The 13909-nt window shown below is 36.8% G+C and overlaps 1 protein-coding gene across 2 annotated transcripts in view; it reads left to right on the top strand.

Moving 5' to 3' along the window:
* The window catches only part of GOPC (golgi associated PDZ and coiled-coil motif containing), a 28098-nt gene that overhangs the window by 737 nt on the left and 13452 nt on the right, over window positions 1–13909 (top strand). For both annotated transcript variants that reach the window (XM_075046830.1, XM_075046834.1), the window contains exon 2: window positions 13193–13357. In XM_075046830.1, the coding sequence (XP_074902931.1) occupies window positions 13193–13357 (165 nt within the window). The remainder of the gene's footprint in view (window positions 1–13192; window positions 13358–13909) is intronic.

Raw genomic sequence — 13909 nt, 5'->3', positions numbered from 1 at the left:
AGCAGCAGTCTTGAGCAACAGATGCCGCTGACTGGTCTTCTGTTTGCATTAAGTCCCTCGTGAACTTGGGAAGCCTTTTAAAAATGGGACAAAGACATGGGGTCAAGATGCTTAAAGCTTATAGTCAGTAGTCAAAACGAGGACATTGTTCCTGCTTAGAAGTGAATGAAGCAGAAAAATGGATTGGGGATGGGCTTTGACAGGTCCTCGTGTCCCTTGATACTCCAAGGCAGCCCAGGTAGCGCTCTGCCAAACTTAGTGTCAGAAAATTAATAACGGAGATAGCACGTTCTGAGGAGAACAATAACCGTCCTTACTGTTGGGAAGTTTTCTTCATGCCTAATGCAGAATTTCAGTCAGGGTTGGAAGAAAGGAGCGTCGGCCAGAGCCAAGTTGGCTGGTGCTGATGCTGCTCAAGAGGCAGGGCTGCAAGTCCTGTGACTTGTGCAAGAACTGGAGTGCTCTGGAAGGAGATCCTGGCAAACTTTATGGTCATTTTATAACTGTCCAGCCTGAGTCGTCTTTGGTTTAGTAGGTGATGTCATTTGTCTTGTCCTTAAGAGGTGTGGATATTAACTGCCTTCTTGTCTGCCTGTTTCGTATTAGAAAACTGTTGGATGTGTCTTCCCTCAGTTAGATTTTCCCTGGGCTAAAACCCTCCAATTTCTTCAGTATCTCTTGCAGGCCATGCTTCTTAGTGTTGTATTGTGTGTTCCACTAACTTTTAAATACATGGGAGTGAGGGGCAAAACTTCTTCAAAATCATGAAGATATGTGTTTTGTAAGAGCTTCAGTAGACACGTAAACCACAGAATTCAGTTCTTTCAGTACTTTGTGTTATACTTGTTATAATAAAGGAATTTAAGAGTTTTCAAACAGTAACCTGCTCCTCTGGAGGTCTGCCTTGCAGTAGGAAGTGAAGTAAGTAAATTGGCTTTGGTTTTAATCAGGCTTCTTCCTGGTACGAAGACGTTGTTGTGCAAAATAATCCATAGAGTTTAACAGAGGAACAGGATATTTCAGAGTAGAACAAAGACCTCATTAAACTAGGAGCTTTTTTCATTGCAGTCCTTATTTCACCAGAATACTCACTGTAGTGATGTTTATGGTATTATTTGTGTTTATATTGCTATGCTGTCATATACATTTTAGTATTGGGTATGTATCTATACTAACAACCTATGCAGTAGGGTTAATGGTATAGGCGTAGTAAAATAAGATTTATGAGTTTATAGTAGACAATCAGTATTTACTGTGTATTACACGGGGATGGTGGGTGTTGTGTACAGACTTGTAAAACAGATGAGTTTTCAGGTTATTTTAAGAGAATGAGTTGGTGCTTGGTAAATATTTCTTTGAAAAGCTGTTTCAAGCTTAAATATTTTGAAAGGAAATGATAAAACTCGGATCCTGAAAGATATTTTGGTATCTAATTAAAATCATCAGGGGCACCTAAGTAACTGAATATCTGTGCCTCAATCTCAAATGAGTTGAAGGAGCACAGTTAGTAGTTGTAACAGTACAATTATTGTGTATGTCTAGGTGCATGAAGTAATTGTTTGATAAAAATGATACTGAGAATCTAGAGCGACTGCTTTGGAATTGAATAAGAAGTCTTTTACTTTGTGAAATATTTTTATTACTGATACCAGTATTAGGCCTTATACCTATAAAAGAGTTTTTATCTTTCAAATAGACCTTTAGAAGGTTATAGTATTGTCTTGAAGGTTGTTAATTTTAGGACCTCATTATTATTGGAGTCATAAACTTGAAATGAAAACTGCCATTTAAAATCTCCAAAAGATGGAGCTGCTCTGTTGAGAATGAGTGTCTTGTCTTTTTAAGTGCACAGATGTCTAGCCAAAAGCCTCAGCATCCAAAATGAAGGGTACAGTTACATGTTTTGAAAGAAGTTACTGAGACTAATATGGGAGTTTAGGATGTGACCAGTGGATTTACTTTTTTTTAATAATGCAAGGTACTGTATTCATATAACTTTAAAAATTGCAGTCATTTCTTAATAGCTCACAACTGTAACTTTATCATGCTTGTACTTTTTAATGCAAAGCTTTCATCACATTCATAAAAGTGTCATTACTCATAGTTTACCTAAGTACAAACACTTATTCAAGCCAATAAATTAAATCCATCTTCAGAAATATGCCTTTATTTGGATTAAAATAATACCTTGACTGACCGTGTCAGTGGCTGTTAAAAGCTAAGACTTTACTCCTGCAGCTACGTTTGCCTGCTGTTGTCTTACTGCATGAGTGATCTTATTTCCTAAAGGAAAATCAAATTGATAATAAAAATGATGAATATAATTCTGTTGTTTGTGGGTTCCATTTCCTTGACCAGAAGTGAGGGGTCTTATAATATTACAGACAAGAATAAAGAAATGCGGTTTGGACTTGATATCAACTTTATCACCTTATTATGCATTCTCTGATTGATACAGTTGCTTTTAAGAGGCACAGCTTAGTTGATTCGGTGAATGGAAGCTCCTGCTGTAGGACTTTGGTGCAAAAAATGTTTTGGCATCATTGGTGTATACCTACTGCTAGAGAGATGAGTCTAGGTAAAATATTGTATGAGGGATGTTTCTGAATAGTGAAAGAAGCATTCCAGGAAGACGGTAGTTTCCAAAGAGGGAGTTAGCGATTCAGGGGTAAGTGATTTTTAGAAGGAACCTGGAGGCATGCAGAGGCACAGTGCAGATAAATTTACTTGTGCTTTAGGGTGGTGAAACGTTATAAACATACTACTGTGCTAATAACACTTGCAATCCTAAATTAAACTAATTAAACAAAAGGGGAGGAGGATTTGTTTTTGTATTTTTCCTGCTAGTCACAGTAGGATGGAGTTGAATTAAGTAGCTTATCAAAGAGGAAAAAAAGTGCTAGGTGATAGAAGCCACAGTCTTTTCTGAGATCAGCTTCACTTCAGTATGAACAAATGAAGAAGTGTATCTTGATGGAGGACAGTAAGGACCTTGGGCTGTTAGAACAAAAGGAGAGGACAGCCATTTTAAAGGAGATTTTTTGTGATGCTCTTTCCCAGAAAGCATAAAAAATCAGCAGATGCAGGCTGGCAGTCAGTGTGTGAGATTTCAATAGATTTTTTTAATTGAGAGGAAGTTCGTAGGATTTGTTTTTCCTGTTTGACTATCACTAGAGGTGAAGAAATTACATGATGCTGACTGTGACATTGTCTAAATGTCCATTTAAAAAAATAAAGTTCTGTATATTGCAATTTTGTAGGAGTAAAATAAGTAGGTCAATGTGCCAATGAAAACTGAGCTTGACCTTGACTCTGGCACTTTGACTCGGTCTGATTCTGTAGTTTTAAATGAACAAGCTAGAAAGGAATGTCTGGTAGAGCATGCTCTGTGTCTTGGCAGTTGTGTTAAGCCAACGTACATGCTAAAGTTAAGGAGATCATTTAAGTAGACGTCTCAGAAGTTAATCGCTTATGTAGTTTTACGTCCTTGATGAACTTGGAATCAGTAGGTTTAGAGGAACATGTTCCTATAAGCTGAATTCTTCTGTAAGTAACTTGTTACTGTATCAGCTAAAGCATTTGTAGTATTATGTAGGTAATCTGAAGATCCCTATTGAAAAACCAACCAAACAAACTGAAATCAAAAAACCTAAATGTAGGTGGCTTTATGTGCATGGTGACTTTTCATATAGTGTGCAAGTCCATCTTGTGGAGCATGCTACAGAACTGTAGTCCTGCTTTGTTGTTCAGCAGTACTTTTTAAACCAAGGTAGGTCCATACACCTTCTTACAAGGGTCTGTGTGGATTTTTTCCCCTCTCTCCTTTGCCTTGTAGTGAGAAATGCACCTGTTGAAGACCAAGATATTTCTTTGCCCCATGACAGATGTGTCTATAAAACTGGGAGCATAGTTGCAATAGCTTCATAAGAAAAGCAAATTGTTTAATTTTTTCAAATGTCATAAAAATTTCCAGTATTTACTGAGATGTTATTTTATTAATTACACATTTAACTTGGAATACCACTTCTCTTCTGGAATAGAAATCTGTTGGTACTAGATAGAATGTGTTTTTTTGGAAAATCAGTTGAATGAGATTTGATCCAGCTAATTTTGTATCTTAAATTGTGAGCAGTTTTCAGATATTCGGGAAGTGGAAGTACAGGTTGGCAGAGATTTTCCAGTTGGCTTCTATATTAAATTGTCGTTAGTTTGATACATATAACTTCTTTCACAATAATTACACCCTTTTTAAAGGGGTCACCTCTACTTAATTCATATTTTCCTGTATCAGAAGCTCTGGAATTCTATATGAGTTTAACTATCTTACTTTAGTTTCAGTCAGCATGTAGTGAAATGTTTTCCTTTTCTCTGTCTCATCTGTTGGGAGTTGCCAAAGAGTAAGTAATAGGGAACGAGTACTTGAGTTTATATTTCTTATGTTGCATAGCTAGTATGACTTTCAAAATAATGGCAATGATAAAACTACCAATATGACGAAAATGGATTTGTGTCTTCTTAATAAACAACTAGAAGCATGGGCAACCTGAAAAAAAGATCTTTGTGAGGCAGACAGAAATTTGACACTGGCAGCAGCGTACAAGCAGTGATATAAAAAAAAAAATGTAGTTTGTGCTTCTGAAGTAGGTGCAAACAGAATGATACAGTCAAATACAAAGTAAAACAGTGGCAAGAAACAGTATGTAAAGCAAAGTGAAAATGATAATATGTTGCTGCAGTAACAGGTATTTTAATGACAGAGATGAAAAAGATCAGTGGCTGGCATATAAACATTGGTTGATGTATCCATTTATGTAAATGGAAACCAAACTTTTAAGATGCTTAAAATGTATTATTATTAGGTTATTTTTTAATCGTTGGGAGGAAAATTGTGCAAATAATTACATATCCAGAATGGTCTTCAGCAGAGAAGATAAAGTATGTATGTTGTTTTGCATCCTTTTAATTTGCTGACCAGTTGTCTGAATGTTTTGTCAGGACTAGAATGGAATCTGAGAAACGGAGCAATTAATTTGTAGATGTCTCGTACTTTGTATTCTGTATGGGACATATTAAAGGTGGACTAAATTAATTTATGATTAATTTGTGTGTTCAGTTTCATATGCTGCATTTTTACTAAGTCTACTTATATAGCTACACTACTGTAGTGTTTACTTAGGGAGTCAGTAGTCATAAATTTTGCCGTTCATGTTATTAGCCACATGATAAAGACCATTTTGTGAAATTTAAAGTTTTAACTAAAAGCTTAAGTCACATATGTCAGTTTTGAGGTCACAATAATGATGAAATAAAGGCTTTTAATTTCATTTAAAAATTTGTAAGTACAGTCTTTTATAATAATTTCTTGAAACAGACTAGTAATTTTCATCATTGGCAAGTGGTAAGCATTCTTTGGTTGTGTTGAAATCGGGGGCTTTTTTATCAACAAAAACGATGGTTCCCAAGTATATCATTTATTCAGAAACTCACATTTTGTACAGTGCTGTCACATTGTTTAGTTTTGCAAGGAGCACAGTGAGATTAATAGGGCTCTGATCTGTTTCATGATTTCTCATTCAAACCAGTCCATTAAACTTAATAGGGTTGTATGAGAAATTGCAGCAAATGCTGCTTAATAGGCAGGAAGAATCAAATAGTGAAGACTGAGGAAGGATAGAGTGTTCTTGTCTTTTGGAGAGCCGTAGTCAAAGTGATGAACTGACACTGGTGAGCTAACGGAGACAATCCTTTCTTCCAGCAATTAGAGAAACAGAATACTTAAGAGTTTTGGATACTTCACATCTAGGGGCTGATGCCAAAGTTAGGAGTCCCCGTGAAAACTTACTAGTGTGTGGGCTGCGTGGTTCATAACTGTGCACGACAGGCTCTTTTGTTGTTGAACCAACACCACTTGTGTATCTGGTGTCTGTGAGTATGTTTCAGCCTCAGGCTGTAGGAGCTAACAGCTGTCACGTCCTGAAAAATTGTTTTCTATCTTGCAGTTGTGTAATGTTATGGGAACACTTAGGAATAATGAGTTCATTGTTTGTAAAGCATAATTAGGGGGGGTTTAACCTACTTTTGCCTTTAAGCAACATTTCTGTCTTTAAAAAAATGCCCCCAAAATATAAAGTTAAGCAAATAAGCTAGTGTTGTATCTTGATATTTGCATTGCGCTTTTGTCTATATACTGGGGCAGAAGCCACAGGGTAATTGCAGCATTGTAGCCTGCTCTGTTCTGTGATCCTAGATCCTTCAGCCTTTACATCAGAAGGTTAATAGTCCCAATCAGGAGTGAATGTTTAGATACATAAACACATGTTGGTAAACTTTCTGGAGTCTAGCATAAATTACATGAGGACACGCTGCTGAAGTAGTCAAAACATGTCATATACTTTATTTGTCTATGAATTTTGGTTTGATCCCATGGCAAGATTCATAGGGACCTCTCTTGTAGAGTTAGCTATTAAAAAGATATATACCGGAGATGTTTTATTGGTAACAGAATCAATGTACCTTGGAAATCTCAATTCCTACTGATTTGTGGGGAGTGATTTGTCCAAATGCAAACGTCGAGCACTTTCTCAAGTCGCTAAGACCTTCTGATTCAGGCACCCCCAGTTCTCTCCCATGATCTGTTGGGTTTCCACACCACAGCATCCTTTGCTTTGTCATCTACCTACGGTTTTGGTTAGTGGGCTGGACAAGGGGCAGCAGCACAGTCACTAGCTCAGAACTGGGTGTGTGGTGCCTAGCCATCGCGCTGTTTGCTCTTGTCTCTGGGTGGATTAAACAAACTAGCTAAGGTCTGACTCTTCCCACGTTTCCCTCCGTGAGGGCACTAATCCATCACTCTTTCCTACTGAGCAGCTGTTTTGCGCAAAACTTGTCTGTTGTAGGAACTTTAATCATACACACCTTTACCCCTCTAATGGATTTGTTTGAATCTTGAAAATGGATTAAGTTCAAATCAGCAGGGAGGGAAGGTGAAATAGGGACAAATGTACACATACTGATAAAATGATGGTACTAGACTGCCTTGTTTAGGAAACTAAGATAGAAATGATGAAATGTTACCACGGTTTGTGGTGGGTTTTGTTTGTTTGTTTGTTTTTTAATTGGTGTTCTGCTTGTGTTTGATGTTTCTTGAAGTCCTAGCTGCTGGCATCTAGAGATGATATGGTGGAAAAAAATCATCTTTCATTTAAAAAAGACAGTTTTCAGACCTTTATGAGTTTAGAAGTCTTGGTATGCAAGTGAATTAGATGTACCCTAAAGGCCTGAAATGAAAGGAAAATAAAAAAAATTCTTTAAAGGATATTTGCTATTTTAAAGGCATTTGATGAGTGCTTGGCTTATGACTTTTAGTCACTGGAGCCTGGTAATACAATGGATATTTTTCTATGTATCTAGCTTTCCTTTGCTGAAAAGTCTGTGTGTTTTCTAATATGTCCATTATGCTTAGTCTTCTTCTGAGCTAGAAATTGATATACCGAAAAGTGCATCATTACAACCCTCAAAAAGCATTCATTACACTTTGATGTTGAGGGAATTCAGGTCTTCCTCTCATTTTTATTTGGTGTGGTGAATAATGCCACTGCCTTGTACTAGGATTATTCAGACCTATGACCTAGCTTTCCAATTCAGTTTGCCTCTATTTTGAGTCCTCATGTTTGGGCAATGGGTAAGTCTTAGGTATTTTTTCCATATCTATTAGCTCAAATAAAACTCTCGTCCATACTGCAGAAATTATTGGAATGATAACTCAGAAAACAAAAAAGCTTTTCCCAAAGCTGAAAACATTGTCATTATTTTATCTGACGATGCCATCTCTCTGTTTGCCGCAGCTGTTTTCCCTTTCAGTAGTGAGAAGTAGATTGTTTCCTCTCAACATGGTATGTTAGTCACCATCATCCCACTTTTGCAAGTTTTCTCAGTCTCTGTGTCCTCCCTTTGATGCTTTAGATCTCAGAGGTCACAATATTGCCATCTTCTAATGCCTCATTCAAGCAGTGATGGTTATGAGAAGTGGTAACTTGTGGTTTTAGCATGCCATCTGTCTGCTTCCTGTTGTGCAGTTCTATACACAAATACCTCTGGTTTTGTACTTCTCTTTCATGGTACATTTATTCATCATTTCCTTCGTGTATTTACATTGCAAGTTGTTGAGGGCAAGGTCCACAATTTTAGTCTTTACTATGTGCAAACTTGGCATAGGATCTTTGAGTATGGCTTTGAGATCTTATAGAAATAAATGATTTTTGGTTAGTTATTCTAATGCTCACTTCTCTATGAAAAATGTACAGGTGGATGAATGAATATTTTTTTCTGAGAGTTCAGACCATCATATGAAAAAAATTACATGATATGATATAAAATAATTGGAAGAGACCTCGATACTATTTTGTTCTAAGGCTCCTAATGAAAAACACTAGTTAAGACTTTAAGAACTCCATGATTGTGAATGCAATCAATCTCAGCATTTAAGCTGATGCTTTATTATATTGCCAGCTTAAAATATATATTTAGCATAAGATCATTTATAACAAACACAACTTTTTGATAACTCATAACTGCTTGAACAGGAAATAAGAACTGTTGATTAAAAATAGAAGGACATTATATCTGGACTGTTTTCCCTAGGGACTTATTTTTATTTTTGCCATAATATCTTTGAATGCTCTGTGGGATAAGTATTTGTCTGTTGCTTAATGCCATGATTTGTTTTCCTTTATCTCCTATTGAAAAAAAACAGTAATTTATAAATTCTTGAGTTATTTCAGTTGAAACTTGGTTTTAATTTTGATAGGTGTAAGATCTCTGTGCAATACAAAGTACCTGGTAAATGGCAAAATATGCCCCAAAATTGAATAAATACTCAGCCTTTCCGAACAACTTCTGGTATCATCTCTGTGTTGGATTATTTGGAAGGTAAATACTGAGTTTTACTATTCGATTAATTTGACCAAGATCTGCAGTTTACTCAAATAGTAAACTTTTATTTAGAGTTTTGAAGTAGCTTGATTATAGACCAATGTGGTGATAATCTGAAGCAGTAGATCTTTATGAAATAGCATGTGTTTACTGGTACTTTGTGGAAGAAGAGAAGAAACAGACTTCTGGAATTACCTTTTCTCCCCCCACCCCAGACAGATCAGATCAGTCTTCAGGTTGGTTTGGTTTTTTTATTCAGAACAACGAGGAGAAAAAAAAGTAAGAAACCAAGAAGTATGTTTTGTATAGTTGACAGTGTATGGATTGTAATTGGGACACTAAACACAAAGAAATTAACAATAATGTGTCTGATAATTACTGATAAATTGGAGAACAAGCTTGAATGAGGTACTTTAGAAAAACAAGTGATTCTGTCAGTAATGCTGTTTTTTTGTTTTTTTTGGTTTTTTTGAGCCTTTTCCATACTGAATCATGTAACTTATCAGACCTCTCAGCAGCCAGTGTTGAACTGAGGCATTTCTCAGAACACTTCAGGAAAAGTTAGTGATAGTTGTCCATGACAAGAGAGGTGGGAAAAGTGAAGCATTGAAACATGAGGCCTGACTTTCTTTAATAAAGAAAAAATTTGGTTATTTTCTGGTTGATTTCAGTAAGTTTTGGCTTCCATTGTAAGGCCCAGACCAGGCACTTCCCATTGCCATTGGTGCTGAATTCCAGTTATGGATCTTGGTCTGAGAAAAGTGTCCAAGACTTTGGTGAGTCAGAGACAAATGAACATATCTCAAAAGGGCATTGACCTTGCCAACACGTGTCAGAATAAAAGGCAAAAAGAGCTGTGCAAATTCTGTCTCTCTCGTGTCTTATCTGCTTGATTCATCTAGGGCTAGATGTAAGTTTTCATGATTCAATTATACTTCCATGAGCCACAGTCCAGTCCTGCTACTAACCGTGTGTTGCCTGGGGCATAGACTCACAAATGAGTTAGCAGTGAGAAACTAAGGTGTTACCTTGTAGTGTGATACTTGCTAATGCGTGATAATTGCTAATCTACACAGTTGTATGCTGCCCTAAATACAGAAGAGTTCCTCTTCTGGCTGAATCACCAAGTTACTGTTAAAGGATGTTAAAAGTAAACATACTACCTTCTCTTCAACCCCTGCCCCTTATTGCTCCCCAGTGAAGGTTTCTGTTCTCTATTTGTTGTTGGTGGCTCTTCCTAATCTCTCCTAACCCTGAAGCTCAATGGTCTCCTGTGAGTGGGTGTTTGTTAATTCTGCCCCAACTGGCTTTGCCACAAATTCTATAGCAATTGCAGGTGATCTTCAAAATACTTGACAACTCTCCTTCAACAGTCTTGTTGGAGAGTACATCCAAAAAGCTGCCGATTAAAGGATTGGTACAGTTGCTTGTGCAACATTAATTTATCCTCATTGTGCTTATGCAAATTGAAGCATTATATCATCTGGCACCGTCTTTTTTATAGAACCCCTGCCTCATGCAGTGAATGGTGCTCTCGGAAGGAATGGCCGTACCGATAGGTCTTGTTTGTGCTCGTCATTTCCTCTGCTGTTTCTGCCCCTCTCTGGTTTTTACTGAGTACCTTCCAATATTGAATGTAGAGCTGTTGAACTTCCAGTAGTCTTTCCATATGATTCCTTTGTAACGAAGTGAGGGAATGTGGATAAAAAATAGTGCTAGTAAGAGTACTGTAAAGGAGGATTAAGTGAGCTGGCCAAGCTGAGAAAGGCAGAACTTCTGTGAAAAACTCTAAAGATTTGTCAGCCTTCACAGAAGTAGATCACAAGATTTGAAACCAGCTTACTGTGTATGCTTTTTGGTGTGACTCTTGTATCCGCATCTGTTCCTGGGGATAGATTTATGACTTTTCGTAATGTGTAAACAGATTACTTCCATGATGTACACTCATACCATTTCTTATTTTGCTCTCTTTATTAAAACAGCAGGATATGAATTTAAATCCTAGGTCATATGCAGAGCACTTTTTGGGGTTTTTTTTTTGTTATTAATTGAGTTTGACAGTCTCTTTGTGATCCCTTTGGAGCATCATTCATGTTGCAAAACTGGTAGCCATCATTCTCGCTGCTTTGTAATTTGCACGGTGAAATAACTTTTTTTTTTGCCAGAACTCTGTTCTATTCCTTATATGTCATTCTCTACTAGGTGAGGCTAGATAGTATTAAACTGGTGTAGTTTATCTGTTCGGCGACTTTGTGCTTCTCCAGGCATTTTGAATTAGAATGAATGAGGTTTTGTGTGTATGTATATAAAAGAGCAATAAAAGTCAGTATGTTAGCTGTTATTACCTGCTTGAAAGGAGGAAGACATTAGTGGTCTTTTTTTAAGGTAGAAGTAATATCATTATACATTTTATTATAATAATAACAACAAATAATAATAAAGTAGAAGTAATACTGTTGTAAATTATGTGAAACTGTGACTGGGTCAAACCGTGCCTTCATTATTAAGGTCTTAGTTATCTGCTCTGTACCATACCATCACCTCTTAGGCTGGTGGTATTTTCTTTCGCTAGTTTAGTTGAGGTGGGTCTGCTTTTGTTTGAGGGTGGATAATCCATAGCAGAGAGAATTTAGCAGTGGTTGGTCACTGGGGAGAACAATGCAGTTTTGTAAGTAACCCATTTCTCTAAAAATTATATGGCTTTGTAGTATTTTAAGTATCATCTTACTGTAGAAGGCAATTTCTGCTTTAGAGTTCTGTGAGGGTTTACAATTATTGAAGTTTTTTGTCATTCTGGCAGTTGGAAGGTGGAAATGCATGCAGCCCCATTCTTCGACAAAAAGTAAATGCTAACCTGATGTGTTGAGGCTCCATCTAAGCAGACAGGGAGAGGTGGTTCTGCTCTGTTCTGGGGAGTCCGGTCTGAAATCAGCAGAGCTCGTGGGCAGGGCATCTCCCACCCTCCAGTCCTGGAGATGTGGGGCGAGGGGGCATAACCACGGGGCAGGAAGGGAGATCATTCTTCTTGGCAGCACCAAGCTGGAGATTGGCTTGACCCATCTCATCAAATGGTGCTCTAATTTAGGTGCTCTGAATCACCTCTGGAAGAGCCTACTTATGTCTGAATTATGTTGGAAGCTTAAGGAGACTGTCCATCTAAATTATGTACCTAAAGTTAGACCTAGTAAGTACTCCCCACTGATAGCCAAATCCTTCCTGCCTTCTTTTTTTTTTTTTTTTTTTTAAAAAACTGATACAGACATTTTAAAGCGGTGATTTATGTAGTTGAATGGGGTGAGCACTGGCTTGCAACTTGATATTCATTGTGAATTTGGATGTTAGTATAATCTTGTTAAAATATCTAAAATACCCTGCTTTAATATAAGAGGGTTTTTTAAAAAAATTAGCAGCTTTTCCATTTTGCTTTTTATTTCCAAATTTTTGGAAGCAAAAATATACTCCGGGGATTTACCTAAAAATCCCCGGAGATCATAATCTGTGGGTTTTTGGGCAAATACTAGCTTTAAAGCTTATATAAATGTAGCTTTTCTTATAAAATGCTACTTGAACTTAAGGATAACAAGTAACTTGGTGAACATGTTAGAACTTGTTCTTCTATTCCAGATATAAACACTACATGCAAACTGTATTTAAAATGTTTCAAAACAACTTTTTTGAGAGTTAATAACTATTCGTGGGTTTCTACAAAGGCATTTTAGGGGCATGTTAATTTATGGCTTCTGCTTTGCCCACCTCATTTACTATTTCAGTTAAGCTGTTGATAACAGACTAATTGTAAATTGGGTTATTTGATTTCAGCAGTCCATTAATAATTGTTATTTTACTTTGATCAATTTTTTTTAATAAGGTTTAGTAATTTTAAAGTTTTAAATTTTATTTCCATTGCTATGGTTGTAAATCCTACATAGGTTTAATGCCATTGCCCTGTTTTGGAGTGGACATCAGCATCACATGCCATTGTCTGCATGAGAAAAAACTCAGCTATTGTTACTTTCGGCAGTGTGGTTGTTTGATGCTGGGTCTGTGGATGAAGGAATTTTGTAGCAGTTGGGGAGAAAAGCCTGCAAATGATCCCGTGCTTAAGTTGGGCTATGGAGGAACTTGTGGCAGCCTGTACTCTTAGCTGTATTACAATGTGTATAGCATATATGTACCAGCAAGTGATATATATATGTATCACAGTTCTGATGACCCCATTTAATCGTTGCTCTAATTACTATGATGGATTATATCTTCACAGGCACAGTTAGTTGATCTGAAGTCTGAACTGACAGAAACACAGGCAGAGAAAGCAGTATTGGAAAAGGAAGTGCATGATCAGCTTTTGCAACTTCATGCTGTTCAACTTCAGCTACATGCCAAAACCGGTCAGAGTGTTGATTCTGGGGCTATTAAGGCAAAACTGGTGAGTATGGTGGCTGGAATGGAGAATTATATTATACTTTTCCCTCTCCTGGCAGAAGTTCTTCCTTGGAAGGTGCGAATAAGCTGGTTACAAATTTTCACATAAAAAATGTTAGAGAGAGTTAACTTTTTCTTTTTTAAATAGCATTTACAGTTGGTTGTTAGCAAGCATTAAAAATAACATAAATAACATCAGAATAATGAATTAGAATTTAAGAAGTTCTTTTTACATAAACCATTTTTAGTGGTTGCTTGAAGTAAAATAAGAAAATATTTTGGTGGTTCATAAAGCTTTTCTGAAGACAGAAGTTGCAAAAGATAATAGCTTCCAATATACAAATACAATCAAATCTTCACATATTTTAAAAAAGCCCAAAGTGAGGTAAGTCTGTTGTTTTTATTGTAGTTACACTCTGACAAGAGTAAGAATAGGATTGGTTTGCCATACAGAGAGAGGGTAGCTGGCATCACAGTCCTCTCTCTATTGTCATTCTTTCTCTTTAATAATGCTGCAGATGCATCTACAGTGCTCTCCATTGCTACGTGCAGCAGA

The sequence above is a fragment of the Buteo buteo genome, chromosome 15 (assembly GCF_964188355.1).
Source record: "Buteo buteo chromosome 15, bButBut1.hap1.1, whole genome shotgun sequence".
Taxonomy (NCBI): Eukaryota; Metazoa; Chordata; class Aves; order Accipitriformes; family Accipitridae; genus Buteo; species Buteo buteo.
The sequence above is the reverse complement of the archived record's forward strand: the minus strand, read 5'-3'. Positions and strand labels throughout refer to the sequence as shown.